This window comes from Electrophorus electricus, chromosome 8 (assembly GCF_041902795.1).
Source record: "Electrophorus electricus isolate QZ-2024a chromosome 8, ASM4190279v1, whole genome shotgun sequence".
NCBI classification, from domain to species: domain Eukaryota; kingdom Metazoa; phylum Chordata; class Actinopteri; order Gymnotiformes; family Gymnotidae; genus Electrophorus; species Electrophorus electricus.
The window spans coordinates 11,042,501-11,066,548 of NC_137504.1; the positions used below are offsets into that span (position 1 = coordinate 11,042,501).

Below are 24,048 nucleotides of genomic sequence, written 5' to 3' on the forward strand. Positions count from 1 at the left end.
AACCTGCACAGCAAATCCCCGCGGGTACAATTAAATTATAAAGCCAATCCCATGTGAACACTAAAAGCCAAGCGTTTTCCCTGTAGATCCCTCTCGCCGGGTAAAAGCCCTGCAGCTCGTGACGGGGGCCTCTGGGAGGACTGCGCAGGGAACAGAAGCTGGCACATGTGAGGTCACGCGAGGGCGATGTGCTTCCAGGAGCCGTGCAGACGTGCTCACGGGTCTGTGCGTCCCAGCAGCAGGCCGGGCAAACCCGTCTCCGAGAGGTCCCACGGGGCCAAAAGGACAGGCAGCTGTAGACACGTGTGGCGACTCTAATACCTGATCCTAATATGAAGTGAAGTATTTTGTTTTGCCCTCCATTTCGAGTTCTCAGCTTTCTGTCTGGGAAGTGAGCGGCCATTCCGGACTTTAATCTTTTATTCCGCCCACGTGCTCGTCGAGATTGAGATTCCATTCGGAATTCAATTCTTTTTACAGTCCACTTTTCCACAGAGGGCCAGTCCAGGGCTGGCGCTTAATTGATGTGGTAAAGCCCCCCACCAGTCCTCTCACAGTCAAGAAGCTTCGGAGAAGAAGCGGAATGGGAAGAGGACGCCAGCCGAACGGCGTGTCGTGACCAAGGCCGCAGCGACGCGTGGTTCCTGCAGAGGGGAGGAAGCTGTCATAGCTGTTAACATGCTAGGCTCCGGGGACCATGTGGGTCCGTAATGTCCATGTGGAACTGAGCTGGAATGTGTGGTCACGTCTCACCGTGGCTGACTGCAACACACTGAAGACCGCTGACTCCTCCAAGTGGATGTAACTCGTGGATGACCGCAAACACGCAAATAATAATTACGCGGATTTTTAATTTATGGACACGTACCAAGGCTGCTCGTCAAGGGCAAATGTGGAAGAAAAAATTACAATGGTGGAATGCCTTATGACACATCTAAAAACATATTCAATATGTATTCAATATATTCTTTATATGCCAGGACTGGTCAATGTTATGTCAATTACCAATAACAGAGAGGTTTGATCCTAAACTTGCTAATGTGCAGGGGAGTGCACAAGAGTGAGATTCAGTGATCACAAATCAATATGAGATACTAAACACATTTAAATATCCAATACACTGTGTAAGGTTAAGCGTACAAGTGCTCCTTAGTCTCAAAGTCCTACAGACTCACAGATCTCTCAAAATGCAACCACCTCTCCTACTAAGCATGCCAGACAACCCACACAACTGACTGTAGTAAGATCAGTGTTCAATTCACAAACCAATTCGCACTACGTTTCTTAATACAAGCTTCATGAGATGCAGGGCACGGTGAAGACAAAGTGTCCTCCTGAAAGGACGCAGTGATTCATGAGGCTAGAGGACAACCTTAGTCCAAGAGTGGGTTACATAACGAAGCAAGGGAGGGATGGGGGAGGGGGTCACTCACCAGGCCGTCACAGTTGCTGATGGCCACAGAGGTGTCCGGAACGTTAGTGACGCGGCCCACGTACAGGCAGGAGCTGGGGAGGAGGGGCTCGATGCGTGTCCGGTTGTCTTCCTCGTGCCACTCCACGGTCGCCCCGGGGGCCACCAGACGCGCGTTCCGCCGCAGGCGCAGGTGAAAGTGCTGCCCGAACACGGTGATGTTGTAGAAGAGATCGGCGCCAGGCTGGCGAGCGTCCCTCCGCCTGCGCGGCTGCCCGCCTACCCGGCCGGACGAGACGGCGTGGGAGACGTAGCGGCCCTCCGCATCCACGCTCACAGGCCTAACCAGGTCATACTCCCTCAGGACATGCTGCAGGGAATCTGAAGAAGGCGCGCACACAGACACACACACGAGCAGAGTGAATACGCATCACATAGACCGGCGAGCATCTTTCATGCTCAGCTGCAGAAGACATTACTCCGACTCTCAGTCAGTCCAAAAATCAATAAGCATCAGTAGTGATAGAACGCTTTTACATGCTGTTCGTATCTAAACAAGCTGCAAGGCCTCGCGAAAACACCATTGCTAAGTTCTGAAACGTTGCAGTGCAGTTGACTGCAGGTGAAAACTTCCTCTGTGTGTCTTGCATTCCTTGCGTACTGATTTGAAGCACATTTACATCGACTTGCTCTGTGTCAAGAGTGCTGGGAGCGTCCTATGCATATGCAAGTGTCCTTCACCTCATCGCCTGAGACCGAAGGTGTAAGCACGACGTGCTGTAGTTTCTCACAGTCGAGCTGCCAGTTGTCGGAACAATCCGCAGTTTTTCTCTACCGCCCTTTCAGAAACGTCCATGACAGTAATGTGTGCATTTTATGCGGAGTATTAAAAGCAAGAAACACTGCCTCCGTCAGCTATTTTGCTTCACTGGCATCTCTTGGAGATTCCAGACACTACTCGTACTTAGAACTGTCAGTGAGCCGAAGGCTCGATAAGAAACAAAGTTAACAACAAGAAACGCTGGGGAAAATAGTATATTCTAGCGCAGTTTCAAAAGTTAATCATAAAACCTTTTTTTTTTAACTCGAGGATTTGGCAGCGGGAATGAAGGCAGTGAGGCAAAAAAAACAAACAAAAAAAGTTGGAGAAACGAAAAGGCATGGAAAAGGTTGATGACATTCAGGACATTCCCGAGTTTGTGTTCCCTCCAAACATTAGGCACAGCTCTAAAAGTACTATTGCCCGAAACGCAGGAGATCTGAGTTGCACTGTAGCCTATCTGTCTGGTCCTAGCGCTTATTTCAACGATTCGTTATCTCCCTGTACTGTACACTAAAGTGCACAGCAGTAGTGGATTAAACCGCACAAGAAGAAAGCACTGCACATACCTACGCTATCGGCGAGATATAGACCACTCGTGTGGTGAAAGTGAAGCAAAAATATAAAGAATGTATATCCAGGCGTAACATCCATGGCAGGTCCGCGGAGACGGAGACCGCACAGGCGAGAGGCGGACTTTCAGATCTCAGATAAGCGATCTAGCAGCGATCCTCCTTCCCCCTCCCCTTCTAGACGGACTGCAAAGTGCACCGTGGAAGCGATTTCCCCCTCCCTCCCTGATCATTCGTCTCTTCCCCTGTCCTCTACAGAGATGAGCAGGCTACAGATATATTCATTAGTTATTTCCCGAAATACATATCATTTATCTTTAAATCGAGACAAAAAGCCATTGGCTCAGATCTATTAAATATTCAGACAGCCAAGAATCAGTAGTACAGAATCTTACTGGCAACCTCCGGTACCCACAGCTTGCTTTAGCTTTTCCAGCTGTTCTTTTTTTTCGAATATATAAGACATTCATTCTGAAAATAAAGGAATAACACAGAACAATGTATACACTATTGCTCGTCACTACAGGTCACACCATGCATCCCTATGTAGCATGCATTTGTGGTTGAATTGCATAATTAAGAGCTACATACAGGTAGCTGTATGTTGCCCGCTGTTCTGGGTGTATCGGGATGATTCTTTTGCTGTTATGCTATGATCTGCTCATATTCTGAGACGCAGCGATGTCATTAGGGAGTAGTAGCTTTGCAGAATAACCCCCCAGTATAAGCCTCGGCACCCGGGCCCGTCCAGACAGATATTAGTGTCCCGGTGTCTCTATCAATCACTCTGCCTGGCTGAGCCCCAGGAGAGGTCCGCTGTCTGCAGGTTCTTCCTCCTGCCAGCTGGCTATCGGGGACACCACAGCCTCTGCGCCTGATGCAATATGAGCGGGCTGAATCACCAGTTGCTTCAAGCGACCGTGCGGTGTTTAGGGCCCCGAGATGCTCGGCGGCTCCGCCGAATGAACGAGCAGGTATCAGTACCAAAATGGCAACAGGAGGAATCGGGAGCCCGGGAACTAAAGAATAGACGGCTAGAATACATCGCTGATATTTCACTTTTGAAAAGTTTATTTTTATTAAGATGAGGTGAGATTCAGATTCCCTCCCTGGTGGTCTATGCTCGGAACTGGCAAACATATTTTGGGGGGCCTAAGGCTTAACCTGAGCCTTAACAGTCTACAGCATTGTACAGTCTTCAGCATGCTACAGTCTACAATATTCTACATTTTACAGCATTCTACAGTCTGCAGCGTGTTTAGCTCTCTGTCCCACTGTGTTTCCACTGTCTTGCCATTTTGCAACATGCACAGTTTCTCAATTTTGTCATCTCTAGAGTATAGTACCTAAAAAAAACACCCTAACAAAACGCAAAAACCCGTATTGCGTGTGGAATTTAGCACGGCATTTTGCTTCATCGGCCCATGGCGAAATGAAAGAAAACGCAACGACTTAATCAGTGGATTACTGAAATAAATGAATCTGCTAGTAGGCTTGTGTATTGGATTCTAGCAGGAGAAGGATCTCAGGCTGAGGTGGAAAGGAACAGGAGCATTCTCTCTCTCTCCATCTCCACTGAGGGAAGCTTCTCAAAGTACTCTCGCAGGTCCTCCACGCAGAGGTCCAGTACAGGTAGTACGGGAATAAGCAATAACACTGATAGTGGCGTAGCGGAGCACACCGTACTGCCATGCGCGCTAGTTTGGGGGCTGAACTCTTTAATGTACACGCAACCAGAGGGGCATGAATGACCGGTCCCAAACGAAAGTTCAGGAGAGTTTCTCCGACCGAGGCTGAGAAACTCAACGCGACATGCTTAGCTAAAGCACACTCACGCCTTTGTAATGAACGAGGCAGCGCTGACGGAGGGACACGCAAATGCGAAGAAGACAGATCTGCTTTCTGATGAGACGTCCGCGGGGACAGCTAGGAGTCCCCAGAAGCGTCCCGTTTGGCTAGCAGAGGTAGAAGCGCAGACGTGTCAATTTGCTAGGAAAGAAGACTGCAGTTTAGCCTAAATGCTGCCTGCCTGTGCTGCTGGTTAGTTTGAGGTGGCACGTTAACTCTTTGTTTGGTTTATACAGAGTGGTAGCATATGGGCGCGGGGAGGCAAGCAGAGCTGAACACTCGGGTTTGTACTCACCTCTGGCTCACCCCTCGGCCACAGGACGCCGAACTCGAAACCGGTGTGGTGGGAGGGCCCCTTCGAGTTCACGCCAAATTTCATGGCAGATATCAAATGTGAAATTCACATTCGGAGACTAGGGCATGTCGCTGTGATGAGCTGAATGTTTTTGCGGTTTCTGTCAGAAGGTAGGGAGGAGTAGATGCGGTTTGCTTGGGTTTTAGGATCAGCGGATTAATAAAAAAAAAAAAAAAAAAAAGATGGAAAAGCGTGAGTTTGAGAGCAGATGGTGATGTATATTCATCATAGCCTAAGCAACCCCAGGGGCACCTGTCTGCTGAATACTGCTCACCAAACTGCTCCACTAACCCAGGCTGCAAAACTATGGATAGTTGTGAGGTACGGACAGTTGTGTTTGGGAAACAAATATCTTGTAACACATTTTATTCTGTACTCAGTAATATTTGTATAGCAGTTACTGAATGTATGTATATCAGCCCCTCAAAATGAACCTGTGTCATCTGTGTCAATATATTATCCCACAAAACCATGCCTCATAGTATTTTATGAAAACCTATGACCGCAATAGCTCAGCAATACCAAAAGTCGACATCAACAAGAACATCGCTTTGTATACACTTTGTATACACGATAATTCTGAGCATGCAATGTGCACTAATTTATAATAACATATGTACTGCACAAGATTAACATCCTAATCTTTCCTTGTGTTGCCAGTCCAGACTGCCATATGTGTGTGATTCATTCATGTGAGATCATCACGTAAGGCCTCAGACTCCCCAGAAGAGGATGCGTCCGACCAACACTCGTGACTACTGTGTTATGTTTGCTGTATGGCTTTGATCTCCGAGGATGGATGAACCGTCCTCAAAGCAGGACGCGCTGTGTCCTGGAGTGGCTTGTAACTGCGGCTGTGGGTCTACGAGTGAGCAGGGAGAGAGAGAGACAGAGAGGGAGGGAGAGAGAATGAGAGAATGAGAGACAGTAAGAGGGGGAGAGGCAGAAGGAGAACTGGCGTCACCGCTGGCTCTTAGGCAGAGCACAGCCGAGCCAGCGTGTCCCGCCAGAACGTGTGTTTCACATTTACTCCCACCGCTCTGGCCCCCGCCTGTCTTCACTCTGCCCCTCCCTGCTAACACACACACGCACATACACACACACACACACACACACACACACACACACATACGTGTTAAAGTAATACACCGAGGTATGGATAAAACTCACTTTCCCTCACTGAACACAAAGCACCAAAGGCATGCATGCAGCTGCATAAAACATCTTCTTCTCACCGATACGTGTTCTTCATCAGCCTACCAGCCTGCAGAACTTACTTCTGATCGTGGAAGATGAATATAAATCTGGAACAAAATCTTGTTAGTGAGCATTTGACGAATCCCCTCTGAAAGCAATGTATTTTAAACAGCATGTTTTAACCGCTTTAACTTGTTTTCTTTTTGGATTTGGTTGGTGGGAGTTCATATTTTAACATTTTAATAGATCGGAACAACCGGCTAGCACATTTCTGGGGGCATTCTGGATGGTGGAGTTTTTCCAGGCAGTGTTTAAGTGCTTTCTCTGGGTTGCCATGACACAGAAAACAAAGAACAGGTATAAAGTGCAGCCTGGCACCGCTGTTTGGGCCCATTCACACCTGCGCTCACAGCAAAGTCTGGGCACTTCTGAACATGCAGGGACGTAAATGCCTTGTTCTCACCCACCAGGCAAACGTGCCTGTGCTCAGGCTACAGATAACCTATGCATATTTGGTTAATCTCAGAGCCGAGTTGACTAAGAAAAATTTAAGTTTTGATCCTTTTTGGGTGTGTAGGGGAGGCTGAGCTTGGGGGAGCGCCTGCCTGTACATCTCACGTGTCCCAGAAGCAAAGCCATTTTTCCCTGGATGTGGTCCTGGCTGGGGTCAGATGAAGGTTGTTCTCCTCTAGAGTGTTTAATGCAGGCAGACCTGGACAGCTCACCTCTGCTGTGCAAAATAGGTCCTGTCAGATAGCCACGTGCCAGATCAGAAAACTTCTGCTGTGGTCCAGGAGGACCACAAGGCCTTCTGCATCTTCTGCAGCAATGAGTCAAACCTATTAGGAACGGCAGTGGCAGAGGAAGGCGGGGCGACACAACAACAACAACACACACACACACACACACACACACACACACACACACACAAACCCCACCAAAAAAGGGCCTGTGGGAGCTGAGTGGACAGGCTGGAATGTAGTGACAGTAACCAGAAGGAGCTGTCTGTAATGTGGACCAGGGAGAGTGTCGCAGCACGGGTGAAGCACTGCGACATCAGAGCACCTCATTAGAGCATGTCTCAGAGACGAGGTGTCTCCGTCGAGACACACACACACACTCACCGGCCCTTGACGTCGTTCTACAGCGTTTTAACAATGTGGAATACGGGGGAAAGGGGAAAAAGGGGGAAAAGCAGGCATCCGAGAACGAGGGAAGAGGTTGATGGAAGAAATGTGGCATAGAGCACAACCACCGTCTTCCCACTCAGGCCAAACAGTGAGTGCAAGATGGGGGAAATTCTGGAAAACAGCACGTCAGGAAGAGCCAAGGGCTTGCCCAAGGCACGACAAATATACAGTAGCCCAGACACAACCAGAGGAAGTGTTGAAATGCTTTCAGAGCCTTCCCCAACATTCCTATTTCATCAACTGTTCCTGATTCAGAGCACTAAATCAAAACACAAATAAAAGTCTTTACTTCTCCCCTAACCTCACTGTTGCTCCTTAAGTGTTCAGTACATGATGGACGGTGTGGCTGCCTGGATGGGGGGGGGGGGGGGGGTTACAGCCACTGTTTAAGGCAGTTAAATGTTGAAGGGGAATAAAAAAGACAGAATATTATTTTTTCGCTAGAAGGCTCGGAGGATTGAGTGCGACCCCTGTTGCTGTTTTACAGAACTGTTCGTTTTTGTAAGCAATCCAAGACACGGTAAATCTGATTTCTGAGTCCAGTGAGCCCATGACATTGAGTAGTGTATAAATCACACACCTTTTTTTTTTTTGCGTGTTAGCAGAAGTGAATCCCACTCCCCCCTGTGATAAAACTAGATTTAAAAAGCATAAACATCTGTGAAATGTATTTTACAGATAACCCCCACCCCACCCCCCTTTTTTTAACATATGTTTAAGAGAAATATTTAAAGCGCCCTGTGCTTCTAACTTACCAAACATCAGCCCCAGCACCAGTGAAACAGTTTTACAGCTCGCCAGTTAGAAAGCAGGCAAGAGAGGGAGGCATTTGTCATGGACCAATCACTTGATCCAGCCTTACCCACCTTGATACATTGGTCCTAATCGCAACTGTGCTCCATGACAAATGACGGTTTTAAAAACTGATTTCCTGTTCCCCAAAGTACAACCTCCTACAGAACTGAATATGGTTTCCCTTGAACTGCAAGAAGTCAGCGCCGGTGATTGTTCTCTGTAGCCTTCTCCAGCACTCACTTCCTCCACCTCAGTTCTCCAGAGAGGCCTCTGTCTCCACAGACCTGGAAAGTGTGGTTAATAAAGATGTCTTCTGGGGTGGCAGCAGACAGACCTACCTAGCTGCACTTTGGTTTGGTAGAGTCACTTCTCTGTCAGCTTTGATGCATTGTGAGGAATGGATATAGCATAGACAGGAACGTATTGATTCGTTGGGAGTTGATGTATCGCAGTACCTCAATGGTGGGCTTTTAATATACCTTCCTAAAACCCGTCCAAAGCTTGATTTCAAACTGAATTAGTGAAAGCTCAGGCTTACTAATAAATAAAATGATGGCATTTGTGTATTAAGGCTCGCTTTCTAGTTTGAATTATTCTACTTCAGAATATTTTTTACAACCATCCAAACAGGCGGCTTTTCCCTCCACCACTACCTTTTATCGCTTTAAACAGCCTGTGTCCCTGCAGGAGGCCAGCTCGTGGACGACTCCGCTCCACGTCTGCGTGTGATCACAAGCCTTTAACAGAAGCTCAGGAACAGTCTGTTCCACAGGATTAGGATGCAAGAACAGTAAGAACAGGGAACTCTGTGTCTGGTTGATATACTTAACGCTGTCATCATTAATCATATCATTAAAAATGACCTACACAAAAAATATTCGCATACTAGAGACCTTGAGAAAAATGGCTGACAGGTATATGCATTCCCAAAAGGAGTGCTGAGCACATTTAACCTTAGAAATAGATCATTTGAACCTAAAAGCTTTGTATGATAAATAATAGGACATTTTTAGCAAGGCTGACATTCATCCCTGAAGCACTTTAATTAGATCACTCTGGAGAGCAGACCAGGCGTAAAACGTGTTCAGATTCAGGTTTGGCAAATTTATCGTCGATCTCAGAAAACAGTGCTGCTGCACAACACCGTCCCTTCAAAAGTACCACGTCTGGCCAACCGTGCTGCCACCTGGTACCACCTGGTGCCACCTGCTGCCGCTCCGTCATGCCAGAGTCTTGCTGCCCTTCGTCCTTGCTCATCCTACGGCTGGAGAGCTGGAAGCTTTCACCATCCAATGCTGCAGCAGCAGCATCTGCCGGGGCTTACTGTTGTCCATCATCCCCTCGTCCTACCTATACCCTCCCAGGACGTCCCCCTTCCCCGTTTCCCCATCCTCTAACAAACCCCAGGGTCCCCACGGAGAAGCGGCAGCAGCGGACTCCCGTACCCTCGGGCCGGGCGCCTGGCCCAGGCTGGTGTCCCGCTGCTCGCTCTGTTTATTGCGGGAGTGCACGTCAGCAACACCCAGGGATCCCACGAGCCCCACCGAGTGCAGATGGATGGCGGGAGGGATTGGGAGTGACAGGAGCCAGGGAGCACTGGAGGGGTGGGAGCAGGCAATCGCCCTCCCTTCCTCACTCAGGTTAGGGGACAAGGCCCTTCTGAGTTGCCTACTTCCGTAAGGTGGGTGACATTGACAGAAGAACAGGGCTACGGGGCTCTCCGAACGCGCCAAGGAAGCATGGACCACCCGGCTGACCACGGCAACTCCCGCCCCGTGCAGGATCAGGGCATTTTTTGCCAGAAAATGTGTTGGCTTTTCACCTAGGTCCAGACAGATCCTGAACACAGAGGACTAGTGGTTTCTGAATGTGGGCTTCAAACTTTGAGCACACCCTGCCAATAGGACCGAATCACTGAGGAATTCTAAGGTTTGAACCCAAAGTAGATTCCATGAAAGTTATATTTATTTTTGATAACTAGATAAATGGAAAGACATGTAGTCCAACAGTGGAATGAATCATCCTGCTAAATCTTTCATGACTCAGGATGAAATCTTAAACATTACTACTGTCCTGAAACTCACACTGACAAGTAAAATAAAATGAACCTAATGACATTATACTGTAGTAGCCACTTACTAGCATGCAGACAACTGACTGAAAAAAAGAACAATAAATATACAATAGGTAATTCAATAAAAGAAAAAAACAGTACTAGTGGTACTGATAATAAAATGGGAATAAAACCTCACATGTAGTCCTGGTAACCAAAACAACACATTCCTTCAACAGCCTGAGTGAATGAGCAACGGAGAACATGTTTCCCATTCCGAGGTTGGGTCACGTGTTTTCCCATTAGAGGCCGTAGTGAGCAGCCTGTAGACTTAGCTCCAGCTCGACGGAGCCAGACTAGAAGGCCAGATGGGACTGGGCCTCGAGCTTGGCTTAGTGGCCCGAGAGGCGAGGCGCGATTGTTTGTACAGCGCATTTTAAAAACATGCGGAATTTAAACAGTGCTTTACGCCAGCAGGGATAAGGACATAAACAACCAAAAAAAGAAAAATAAAAGCTAAAGGGAAATTGTTTTTTTAATGGACCGCATTAATTGAGACAAGAAAGAGACTTAAAAAAAGAGAGAGAAAGTGTTTTTTAATCATGATTTTAAGATGTCTGAAGTTGGAAGATAACTTCCAGCTGTGGGTAGCAGAGCCGAAAACTGCCTTGTCATGCTTGGTTCTGATTGTAGCCACTACTAGATCACCAGACCCCACTGATCGAAGAAGCCAGCTAGGTTTGTCTTCTCCACCACATTAGGCATGTATTTTTGTCCGAAACCTCCAATTGATTATGAACAAGTAACAACACATGGAAGTAAATTCTGTAGCTAACCAGGAGCCATTGTGAAGGTCTGAGAATTAGATTAATAGGCTCATTTTTCTTGGCACTGGTCTATTCTGGCAGCAAAATGATTTGTGACTAAATCTTTTTCAGAAAGTTCATGTGAAACCCATTGCTGTAGTCCAGTCTGCTGGAAACTAGATTAGTTTGTCTTAATCTAACTGATAACTCTAGCTCTGAGTCTACATCTAGCAATTGCAATATCACTTTAATATAGCTAATGTAAATACATCATAACTCATAACTTGGCCTTTGGGGCCCTAGAGTGAAGGTAAAGAATAATCTTAAGTCTTTCCTCTTTGGTGGCAAAGCTAAACGATCTTTTTACTCAGTATGCTGTCCCTGCGTGGAACATCTTCTGGGTGCAATGGCTTCTGTTGCTTATGGAAAACCGTGCTGCCTTTGAAACGGCAATATCACCTAGTGCCTTTATCCACAAACTGATACAAGACTGCTGACTCAAGGGGAACAAGTTGGCATTGCATTTCAAAACAAACCCCGAACCCCACATCATAAAGCTTTATATTACATTACACCACACCTCCCAAAGGCCACAGCATAAGTAGGCCCATTACACTGTGCCACTGGGCTGCAGACCAGCACATAGCGTGGGCTTTCCATCACAACCATTCTGCTAAGGTTTGCATCACCGAGTTACACAGTCAAACTAGTAGCACACAGGAAACCGACGTCACCACACCTCAGGGCCTTTAAGGCTAAGTTTTACTGGAAGGTAACAAAATGAAGTGTGTTATTTTAACAAGGCCAGTGATACTAACAAGATTTCAGTGCTACTTTGGAAGAAGAGAGTTGCAGTTTCAGAGGTGTGCGAGCTCCATGATTAAAGGAGCGAAGAATCCCCAACGGCAGCAGATGTGATGTGAGAGAGGTGGCCCACGCCAGTCTAAGTCTGCACATGTGTGTGGAAGGTTCCACCCCTCCCTGGCACCAGGCCAGATCATTTATTAACAGACGGCAGCATCGGCGCCAAGATCGTATTATTTTATGGCTCGGCCCCGAATGGGCAGTTTCTTGCAGACGCTGTTGTTCTTCCCCGAGGCACAGCCCGAATCTATGAGCCAGTCACATGTCCGGAGCATTTTTTCCCTTTCCTCTGTTGTTTTTAGCACAAACTGGTCATCAGGGGTCAGGTGGGATCCAGCGGGTGGGATCCCAGCTGCCACCGGCTGCCTCCCCGGCGTCTCCATGACGCTTTTTCCACCGAGACTTCACTCAGTTGCCCAGCAACTCTGTACCCGTGCAACCTCCAGTGAAGCGTAAGATGTGGGCTGACAGCAAGACCAAATGCTAGGACAAGGGAAAGGGTTCCCCCACAGTCTATTTCTGGAAGCCACTCGCTGCAGGTGGACACGCAGAAGATCCAGCATTGCTCAGTCCTGCACCGTGAGCATACACAGGCTCCTCATTACCTCTGCAATCCAATCCAGGACGTGGCTGAATCCGCGAAACCCACCCCAGTGTCGTGCTGGCTGAGCAGCGGTGGGAAAGTAACATGAGGTGGACAGAAGGTGGACGGAAGCTTCTACAGAGTGCTATGCCTCGACACTTCCCACATCCCCCCCGGGAACGTTTCAGGATTTGATTTCGGAATCTCTCAACACTATAAATGAAGGGTGCTCGGATATCTCGATGAGGAGACATTAGCAAACGATGAGTCACGCAGTTCATGTGTGTTGATGTTTGCTACCAAGATGTGCTTGCTGCCAAGATGTTCTCTCCAAAAATGGGCTGGATGGTAATTACTGGCATCAGCTCTGGTGGTGTGGAGGGAAACCATAAAATTTGAGGGCTTCTCCCTCAACCAGATGCATAACATGCTCACAAAACCCAAGCAGCAGTGATGTCAGTGGATTCCTTCACAAGTCCATACTTGTAAAGGATAGTTTGTCAAAACCTCATACAAAGGCCTTTACTGCAATGTTTTTCCCCCACTGCGCTTGTCACAAGGCAGCACAAAACTCTGTCGTTAAACACAAATAGTGCGTCAAGATTTTACAGTAGGTAACTGATGCATCTCTATTAGCTGGTTTTGCTATCCTTCTAGATACAGGTTTCATAAGAAGGGCAGATTACCAGCTCAACAGAGATGGTGTCTGGTGAAACAGGAACTCCTCCTGCTGGGCAAAACGCACGTCAACATCCAAGAAAATACTCCGACTATGTAAACACAGCCTTGTCATGTCTCATTATGCACACTAGGGGACACTGATGTCTTAATTTCTTTCAAGTATTTGTGCAACATGTACTCTCATTAGAACAGTTAACTATTAAAAAAAAAAATTAAAAATCTGAGACTTCAGACACATTGTACCTGCCAGTGTCCCCTTGGTCACATCACTCCAAGTGCCTCAATCGTGTTGCCTACAGGCAAAAAATAATAAAAAATACACACACCACCATCGCTGAAACAGATATAGAATTTATTTGACCATGAGTAGGAAAAAATACAGAGGTGTAAAGGAAACAAGCAGACCCTGTTAGAAACACACCACTACTCAGAAGAGGAGAAGAACCAAGAGAACTGGAGCAGAAACAGTAAAATCCAAAACGCCTTGTTTACCATTAGGCTTTTTTTAAACACTTCCTAATATTGGAATAAAAACAGCTGCCATTATTTTTATAACTATAATATTATATATATATATATATATATATATATATATATATATATATATATATATATATATATATATATATATATATATATTTAACATTCTTTTTTAAAACATTGTGCAAGTGTTTTGCTGGTATTCCATAAATGGTAAACAAGAGTTGGTCCAGTGCATCATATAGTGACATTACCTAAATACCTATTGGCTTCCAGCTGAATCAATCACAATCCTGACCATTTCACAACTACCCCTACAGAGCGATAAGGTAAAAACAGACCATGAAACAGTGAAAGGAAAGTGAAAGGACCATGTCTATGGCAAAGCCAGACATTTCTGCCTAATCAGTCTGAAAGGGTGAAAAACTCTGGAACTGCTGTGAAAAGTCATTATTGCCAAGTTTCGAGAAAGCTGAAAATGATAGTGTGACGCTACAATGGCTTGCTGTTCACAAGACACTGCCCGAACAAACTTCCTTTTCAATGGAGGAAAAACAAACAAACCAACCCAAATCATGCTATGGCAGTGGCAATGATGGCTATACATGCACAATTTCTTAGAAGTGACTGGCTTTCTGAGTGCTGAGGGGAAGCAGGGGAACACAGAGGAGACGACGCGAGCGGGAAGATTCGGGAGGTCAGGTACACCAGCACCGCCTCCGACATCTTCACCCTACACGCCACTTTCCAATTGGAGGGGACCAGTGAGAAAATGCTCTCCGACAACAGGACAGAAGGTGTGGACAGGAGGGAGGGACCCTGGCTGCACTGCCTGACCTGCTTACCACCCAAACGGCCTTTGCGCTCGCACTTAGCCAGCTGAACACACGCTCGGCACATAAAGCTTAGAGGTCAAAGTTGAAGGAATCTTGTTTCGTGACAAAATGACAGCTCTTTATTTCTCTGTGACTTTTCTCTAGATTTCACTGAAGTTTTTTTTCTTAAAAGTATCTTGAAGTGAAAGTTAGCAACCATATAAATCTATAATTCAGTGTGCCAACATCTTTACAAAAAATTTGGTTTTGAGTATTACAAAAAAAGCAAAAATGAGCAAAATGAAAAGCATGACAAAAAAACAAACAAACTATTAGATATCAACCATGATACACACATCAACACAATTCATGTCAAAAGAAAGGAAATGTGATACATAATTTATTCACACTTTACAAAAATGCCTTTTTAGCTACGACAACACCACCAGCAATCCAATATAATAACTAGACAAGTTGTTTTTCCATTAAAAACAACCCAACAAGGGAGGAAAGTGAGACTGAGAAACACGGAGAAAGGTGAGCTAAAAAGGGCCCCCAGCAGAAGGACGGGCGGGGCCGTCCCAGAATGCTTTCGCACTGCTTGGTAAAAGTCATTAAAATCTCTCTCTGCCTCATGGCAAAAGTATCTTTTCTTTAAAACAAAAGAAGAGGGGGCAATAGCTGCACTAGTGATCTACAATAAGTGCTTGTCGATCCATTCAATATTGTTTAAAAAGATAATGAAATGAGGACAACGGAGGGCAGGGGAAAAATTGGCCGACTGCTTACAGCGCCACTATAGGTAATGGGTTCCACCAAGGCCGGCCCACGCTACATTCACGCCGCTGTAGCCAAGAGGGGCGGCATCACAGACAGCGCTGCTGCCGTGCTCGTGTTCGCCGGGCAGAGGTTTGACAGTAGTAGACGGACTGGGAGCTTTAAACTTGGCCTTGTAGCAGAACGTGTCAGATGGCACAACATGAAAAGACACTGCTGTGGTCTAGCAGTAGTGAGAGAAGTTCAAGAACCCAACGGACACCCACCCCCCCCCCAAAAAAAAGAAAGAAAGAAAGAAAGAAAGAGACTTGCCTGAGTTCAGAGGGAAGAAGTGGCAGGAAACCGAGCTGGAGAACTAGTCTGCTGCCATTGCATGATGTTTCATGCAGAAAAATGTATTAAAAGAAAAAAAAAAAAAGAAAAGGAGAAAAAAAAATAAAAAAAAGGACACAGCCAATCAGCAAAGCAGCTAAAGGACAACAGCAGGTTTACTGACACAATGAAAATAAACAAACAAAAACAAACAAACAAACAAAAAAAGCACCAGAGGAAACAGGAGCAGGAAAGGTCCGAGTGTCCAGGAGTGCCCTGGCAGCATGGTGGGAGAGAGGAGCAGTGGGCCGTAACCGGACAGCAGATTCTGTGCAGCAAAGCTTTTGGTTAAGAGGACACTAAAGCACTACACTGAAGGGTGGGAAATTGAGAAAAACAAAAACAAAAAACCCTGGAGAAGTGCAAATTTACACAGCAACAACCTGATAACTGTATACATGCTGGTCATTTTGCATGTTCACTAGATTCAATACATCTTATATGGATAGAAATTTTGATTTCATTTACAATACAATAATTTTTCATCCAAATCAGAATTTGCGTTATGTACACACACTCTCACTCACACACACACACACACACACACAGAGAAAAAGCCAGGACTTCTGTTCAGTTTGTGTATGATCTCATGGAGTTAAACAAGACAACAAAAATCAAACAAACAAAAAAATATATATATACACACCCCAAACAAGTGGGCGTGAAACCTTGTATGGTCTGCTTGGCCAGGCAAGGCAAGTCCTGGCCAGAGTGAGGGCAGCTAGCTTAATGGGCAGACACTGAGCAAGGGCCACTTATCCCAGTGGCCTTACTGTCACGCTCCGCCCTGCTGGAGCCTCCAGGGTCAGCGCTCCCGTCAGTGTGCGTTGCCAGAACACACTAGACCCACCCAGCCACTTCACCTTCCTGCCACGCCCCCAGTTTGCGGGGTACACATCAGGGACAGGGGCGTCCGTGGTAGCACAGAGGCCTTGGGCTTCTAAATTGGACTTCACATTAAGACGACAAACAAACAAACAAAAACAAAAATGCAGGGAATTTCTACTCAAACTCCCTGGTGCAGTTGAGATCTGGCTAGAGAAGACAGAGTGCTGTAAAGCCCAAAGCCTCGGCATTGGCAGAGGAGGCGTGCAGCCGAGGGGGCGGGGCAGGAGGGCGGGGCCGCACCAGGAAGCGCCTCAGCACCATGATCCAGCGCAAGTGCGTGCACGAGTGCGTGCGTGCGAGCGGCCGCTGTTCCCCCTCTCCCCGCGCGCGTTTAAGACGAGCCTCACGGGAGGTTGGCCGAGCTAAGCCGCCGCTTGGAAAGCTGGTAGGATTTATTGGTTCCTGTCAAACTTAGCTGCTCGCTCTGAACTGGCCTCAGAGGAAAAAACACAAGAAAACCCCCCCCCAAAACAAAAGTGGCATGGCCCAAAATAGAAATCTGTTCAACTTGGTTGGTGTGGACTCCCTGCATGTGTCTGAAAAAGGTATTGCCATATTTTATATAAAAGCGTCGACCACTGACTTCAGGTAAAATTTACAAGGAATACTCAGGAGTCTGAAGTTGGGATACAGTCTGATACAATTTGCGCCCAGAAAAAAAAAAAAAAAAAAACAACCACCTCAAAGTTTTGTTTAAAAAAAAAAAAAGAAGAAAAAAAAAGAAACCAAGAATAGAGGGGAAGGTGATAAGACTGACATAAGTGTCTGCTTCAGTTAAAATCCATTAGGAATAAAAGTGGAGCCATACCCAAGCTCCTCCTCCTACCGGACTCAAATTTATACACAATCGGCTTTTGCGCTTCGCTCGTTTCCCGCTCGTTTCCCGCTGGAGCGGGGAGCGGGGGCAGGAGCTCCCCCTGCTGGCTCGGAGAACTACCTGCGGCTGGGCACGTGGATGCCATTGACTGTGGGCGGGTAGGGCAGGAGCAGCTCGAGTTGTGCAAACAGGGAGAAGTGGTCAGAGGGGATGTGGGGGTGGGGGCAGCCGCTGACATTGTTCTCGAGGAGCCAGTGGGGATCCAGTGGGCCCAGCACCCCTAGGACGTTCAGCAGGGGCTGAGAGTAGAAAATGTAGTCGATCACGCCCTGTGGATGCAAGGCAAAAGGTCAAAGGGTCAGGATCAGAGGCTGCAGACGAGATCTGAGTAGAGAAGTGATCTCCAATGCGGGCTTACGGTAAGTCTAAGATACTAATGGGTGAAAAAAAATGTAGCTAAATGAGCGTGTGGGGGGGGGGGTGCGTGCGAGACCTTGAAGTCGAAGGTGTAGTTGGTGTGAGGCATTAGGCCATTGTCGTAGGCACTCTTCAGCTTGAAGCCGTGCGTGATCCTGGTGCTGGATGTGCCGTTCTTGCCGTTGCAGTTGAAGTTGGTCAGGCAGTCGATATAGCGCAATTCCTTAAAGTCTTTATGGGTGCTGTCCACACCGCCTGTACTCAGGTACTCCACCACACCTACACGGTGGCACACAAAAAACAAACACACACACACACACACACACACACACACACAAAAAGACTTAAATACTTAGCAATTGCTCGAGATGCATCTTTAAAAAAAAAAAAAAAAAAGCCCCGAACACCACCACACACCTCACATTGAGGTATTTGCCTGAAACACATACATACAAAACAACAACAGACCACAGAGGTAACTTGAATACATAAAAACCTCTTGAAACGTATGCTTTTTAAAAAACACACTAGACACTCACTTGACGATAAGTGAGATTTGTTTAAATACTTGAGGGATTCACTTTAAAGCCAACCTTGCTATGCCCTACCTGAGTCAGGCAGCGAGTTGAGGTCAGCACACAGGACGAGCGGGATGGCGTTGGTCTCCCCGGACAGGGAGGAAAGCTTGAGGCTACGCGTGGCCTTATCCACAATGTTCTTCACCTCGGACAGGAACATCATGGTCTGGACGAGCTTCACGTCCGAGTACTCCGGGTCCCAGTGCATGTGAGCGTTGGCCACCAGGAGGAGCTGCTTCTCCATGCCGTGCAAGGGCTTCCCTGCTACAGAGCACCACAGAACAAGCCTGTTACACTGTTATACGGATGAGAGGCAGACACAGACAGAGAGAGAGAGAGAGAGAGAGAGAGAGAGAGAGACGGACCAGATTGTTCCATCATATCTTTGCGGAGCTCCAGGAGCACAGCAACCCCGATGTTGTCCTTGGTCATCACCCTGTTCAACATGACCTCCGAGCCCTCCGAATTTGCCATGGCCAGCTGGTTAAATTCCACCGTGTGTTTCTGCACCAGGCTGAACCTGCAAACGACACACACAGGGGAGGTGTCAGAGAGGCAGTCCCAAAATATCATCTCATCAGGCTGGTGAAGATAGCTGCCTTGGATAATGGCAAGCATCCAGGTGGCAGAGGCGATTCATCCTGCCACTCCACCAGCAGAGGGCAGACTGGAGCAGGCACTTCTGCAGGCCAGCCACTCACTTCTCAGTCTTGTAGAAGATGGCGCAGCCGTCGACGTGCTTGCGGTCCGACTCGGACATGGTCCTGGCACGGGATTTGGGGCTGAAGAAGCCATCATAGCCATGCTCCTTCAGCTCCACCAGGAAGAAGTTGTAGTACTGCTCTGTCTCTACCTCCTGCACATATACACACACCGGTCTGTGACATGGGAGCTCACAGAGCTGTAGATCTACTGGTGCTCTAAAACATGCGTGTTTGCTGGCATGTGAAGCATCTGAACCAGACCGGTTAAAAAAGATAAAAACCACAAAGTGCCCAGAAGAATAAACGTTGGCAACGTGTCGCCAGGCTCTGGCACCTGAGGCACATTCCGGCGGCACAAACCATCTCGTCATCGCCCCCTCCCTCCTCCGGCAAGCTGCAGGGACGATCAGCAGGCACGCGAGGGGATGCGGAGAGAGAGAGAGAGAGAGAGAGAGGGTGCGAGAGGTGAGCGTGCGTGTGACCGGCGGCGCACCTGGAGGCTGATGATGTCCGCACTGCAGTTGAGGATCTCCTGCATGATGGACTTTTTCCTGTAGTCCCAGTTGAGGGCCCAGGACGGGCAGTAACCGTAGAGCTGCCGCGTGGCGTACTTATCGCACAGCACGTTGTAGCACATGACGGAGAACAGGGCTAGGGCGGGCACAGAAGGACAGGGGTCAGCACAATCCATCTGCATTTGGACCTGGCTCGGTGCCTGTCGAGCTCCCTGTTACCTCTAAAAGGGTCTTAAGTGCACTGGTTTCAAAGAGCTTGACTCCACCAATGCTTTCTCCCACAACACAACTACGTTTCTAGACATTGCTGGACTACCATGTGTGTAAAAGCACCCAGGAGTAAAATAGCTGGTAGCACATGGTCACACTGAGCTACTTTCAGAACCACAACATTGGAAGCTCTATAGTTAGCCGTTTCTCACCTAATGGTCGTGTTCTGTCAGGCTCCTGAAGAGGTATCCAGGAGCGAGGAGGGGGCTGTTCTGTGGAGACTACAGTAGAGGAAGAGAGAGAGAGAGAGAGACACACACACACACACACACACACACACACACACACACACACACACACACACACACACACACACACACACACACACACACACACACAGAGAGAGCCTCTTATTGAGTACAAATAAAACAGGAAGGGGAACACACAGACACACGTGCACACACAACTGCAACTGGCTACATAATTTATGCACACAGTAATTACCCGCACAGTCAAAAACACGCAAATGAAAGCGGTGAAAGTCACGGATACGGATCAAAGCGGCTCATCCTGCTGAGCCGCATTCAGACGCTCGGCAAAAACGACTTTCTCTACGAAGCAAGCCCAGCTCTGTGGGGAGAGAGGGAGAGAGAGAGCAGGGAATACCGCGCTTGGTGCCTGCGAGATTGTCCAGCAGGTAGCTCAGGAGGCGGCGTGTGCCATCGGGTTCCTGGTAGAGGTTCATGATGTCTTGTGCAAGTGGGTTTCCTGCGGGATCAAAGTGGAAATTTGCAGGTTTTACATAAAGGAAAAGATGCTCAGACAAACGTGGTTGCGAAGTTTTCTAATGTGAAACATTTTTCAAAACAGAGCTGAAATTACACTTTGTGCCTCAAATATGAAATTGAACAAGTCAGTAGATATGCCACACCTTACCTTTCAAACCCAGTGTTTGTAACTGAAACAGCTTTCCAAGCTCAAAAGGCAGAACCCGCAACTGGTTGTTATTTAAAAGCAGTTCCCTAAAAGTAAAAAAAGCAGAACATTTCAAAATTAGCTATAGCAACAAAAAAAACTAAATATATAATATTAGCACACTATCCAGGATTTACAAGCTGGGGATTCCTGGTGTGTTTATGGACACTAGGCATTACAAATCCACACACATTCACAGGATGTAGGCGTCTAAGATGATCACAGTAGCGCAAAAGTACAAACGGAGCAGTACTGCAGACTCGGAGCGCTGGACCTGATCCAGACCACTCAGGACGGTGTGCTGTGCCTTTTCAACTCTTCATAGGAGTTGATTTATTACCACCCGGTGAAGCAGCAATCAAAGCGGCATGGAGGTGGATATATTACAACCGGTGACATTAATGGAATTGATCCATCCAAGTAAAACCCTTTGGCAGCCACACATGAGAACCACACTGATATTAGTGAGCACAGGGGAGCAGTCATTGCCATCCCCTCCAAACAAAAGGGAAACTAATTAGCAAGGCTTTGGGGCTAAAATCCAGAATGACTCAGAGTCATGTGCACGCTGGAGTTAATGGCTCTCGCTAGCGGGAGAGAGCCTCATCCACAGACGCAACTGCCGACATGCAAAGAGCAACACTTGCTGCATTTCTGTGCTCTCGATAAGAGACGATTGCTAGCAGGTTTCTTGCATCACACACAAACGAACAGCTTGACAAAACGTTGCCAGGCGCTGACCTGAGAGATACCATGTTGCCTAGCTCGGCAGGCAGGCTCCTGATCTTATTGGATGAGAGGTCCAGGTACACCAGATTGTGTAGTTTGGCAATGTCGGGCGGAATGCGCGAGAGGGAGTTGTCGCTGATGTGTAGAGCGGTCAAGTGGGTGAGAGACCACAGCGCCGTGCTCAGACTCCTCACTTTGCCTAAAGGACAAAAAGAAACGAGGCTTAGGTTACAGGTCCTCCCCACCCCCGCGCCGCACTTGGTCAAGTAGATCAAGTAGAGCAAAACATGTCTGCCAAGAAGACAATCAAGTAAACAATATAGTCATGGCTTTGTCACTTCACACAGGTGGACTCACACCTGGTTGGAACATGAAGGGGAAAAAAAAAAAAAAGTACAAAGCTGTCCAAAAAACAAAACAAAAACCCACAAGAGAGAAAAGGCCAACATTACCACTGATCTCCAGCTCAGCCCAGTAGGACTTCTTTCCGCTGGCAGCCTCCTCACTCGACATTATTGTGTACATCCGCCTGGGATCAGGCGGATCATATTTTTCCTTGGGCATCCCTGTAATACTGAAACAAGTAAAATGGTTACTTCCACTGGTCGATTCCAAGGAAATTAGAGAAGCACGGCTCAAAAGCAGAGCTGAGCATGATAACGTGCTCTGCTGTTCTGGGATAAAAAGCCTTACAGTGCATCAGAGATGCACAGAGTGATGCACAGAGTGAGCTTGGATACATACAAGCTAAGCCAATCTAGGTTTGGAAACGTAGTAAAGCACATGTTCGTGTTCCTTCAAAGGGAAGGAACCATAGTTCATGGAAACGTTCATGGAAACGTTAGAAGCCCACGGGACAGTGAATTAAATCATGTTGGATAAACCACATGGTATCACTTTAGAAGATCAATAGCTGAGGATTTCGAATTACGGTTATTAACGTTCATAGGCATGTTCTTGTGAACACGTAACTATTTAGACAAGTTTCAACAGATGGGGAAACCTGCGCACAACCAAGTTAACAAATTCGGTTGTGAAGAGTACATGCAGGACACGCATCGTGCTTTAAGGCCTTACAAATAGCTGGCTACAGAAAAACTGGAGACCACAGCCACTTAAAAAAAGTTACAAAACTAAACTGGCTAATCCCGGCACCAATACCTCGTGGATGCACTATTTAGCTAATATTAACTAGCCAGCTAACTACCGTACTGGCTCCCGTATATAAAGGACTCAAACGTAAATAATTCCTAACATGTTTCCTAACAGAAAAGAAGCGGTCGTTTCTTAGACAGAGCGAACTTTCATGTAGATCGCTTAGCTACATATCCCATTAGACCTTACGACTAGTTTTGTGTCAAAATAAATGCAGCATGATAAAGTTAATAGACCCGATAGCTGTATAACAAACCACTGACGTTTCTCACACTACTTTAGCCCAACTACAATGAGTTTTGTTTTTCCCTTAGCCATTTCTAATTCACTCTTCAAGAATGAATGAGGTGGCGTGAGGGGAAAGTCTACAGGAACACTCGCTGGCTAAATCCCTTCAACCTGCCAGCCGTGATCTATCCATCTTAGCCAACACTCGCCACAACGCGCCCGTTCCTGGCTGCAGTCGTACTCTAAGCTTGCTAAAAGGTATGGAGCTAGCTAGCTTTCAAGAACTTACACCTCGCTGACTGTGTAGCTAGCCAGCCAGCTAGCGTAGCTACACATTTTATATGTAGTTAGCTAGCTAGATTAGCCAACAGCTTTCCGTCTTACCCGCGCACAGAATCAGGTTGGTCGACAGCAGCTAACTTACATAATATTGTAACTGGTAGCCCTGCTATAGCTCGACTATATGTGTGCAACATTGTCAGGTCCATCCACGACATCAAGTAAAGCATTTTTAAACTGCACAGAGAAAACTAGACGCGAACAAGCACACATCGCACACTGACTACCCAGTTAGATTGATTACTAGTGACCATCCAATATTAAACTGATACACAAAGATTTGGCGAGTTAGCGAGCTACCTAGCTTGCTAACTAGCTAGCTATCTAATATACGATTTTCTATTTGCAAACTAAATAACAACTACATTCGCAAAAAATAATTGACAAAATACCGCAAATCATTTCCCCATAACAATATCAAGTCGATATTATTCTTAGCATCGACTGTTTACCTGTAAGAGCATACCAGTTCACAAAGACGAGTGCGTGTTTCCTTTGTTTCTGATCCACTTTGTATCCGCTGTTTCTCACTGAAAGCAAACAAGCATCATGGCGGCTGTGAGAGTTTTGGTCCGTGATAACAACGTCCCTCCTCATTTGCTGCCTCAGTGACGAGCGCCGCGATTGGCTCGCTAATTCACACGACGCCTCCACGGTGTTTACGCCAGCGACGAGGCGAGAAGAGGAGCAGCGAAATAGGTCAGTTTGCGGATGTCGACAAAGAAGTTTCTGCGGTATTACAGTTAGAAAAGGAATAGAACGATCTATAGAAACTGCAGAATGGCTTCTCATTAACTGTGAAATCTGTAATTGTTTATGCCTTTTTATTTACTATTGGTACAGTCCACGTTTAGTTTAAAGATTATAGATATGT

At 47.0% G+C, this 24,048-nt stretch overlaps 2 protein-coding genes across 4 annotated transcripts in view; both read right to left on the reverse strand.

Moving 5' to 3' along the window:
* The window catches only part of adamts2a (ADAM metallopeptidase with thrombospondin type 1 motif, 2a), a 40,220-nt gene extending 37,260 nt beyond the window's left edge, over nucleotides 1–2,960 (reverse strand). For both annotated transcript variants that reach the window (XM_081719387.1, XM_035527297.2), the window contains exons 1-2: nucleotides 2,801–2,960; nucleotides 1,434–1,792 (exon numbers count right to left, since the gene is read on the reverse strand). In XM_081719387.1, the coding sequence (XP_081575513.1) occupies nucleotides 1,434–1,792; nucleotides 2,801–2,885 (444 nt within the window). In that variant the 5' untranslated portion in view covers nucleotides 2,886–2,960. The remainder of the gene's footprint in view (nucleotides 1–1,433; nucleotides 1,793–2,800) is intronic.
* Nucleotides 2,961–13,510: 10,550 nt separating this feature from the next.
* cnot6a (CCR4-NOT transcription complex, subunit 6a) lies at nucleotides 13,511–23,744 on the reverse strand. 2 transcript variants are annotated; one of them, XM_035527479.2, is made up of 12 exons: nucleotides 23,627–23,744; nucleotides 21,905–22,026; nucleotides 21,465–21,651; nucleotides 20,685–20,770; nucleotides 20,415–20,516; nucleotides 19,961–20,029; nucleotides 19,517–19,674; nucleotides 19,021–19,175; nucleotides 18,685–18,839; nucleotides 18,350–18,583; nucleotides 17,818–18,020; nucleotides 13,511–17,653 (listed from the first exon to the last, which is right to left on the reverse strand). In XM_035527479.2, exons 2-12 carry the CDS (start codon nucleotides 22,014–22,016, stop codon nucleotides 17,441–17,443), a joined length of 1,674 nt encoding a protein of 557 aa, XP_035383372.1. In that variant the 5' UTR covers nucleotides 22,017–22,026; nucleotides 23,627–23,744; the 3' UTR covers nucleotides 13,511–17,440. The 2 variants fall into 2 exon arrangements, with proteins under 2 accessions (XP_035383372.1, XP_035383373.1); XM_035527480.2 differs by having other exon boundaries at nucleotides 21,905–22,018; nucleotides 23,627–23,685.
* Nucleotides 23,745–24,048: the final 304 nt, after the last annotated feature.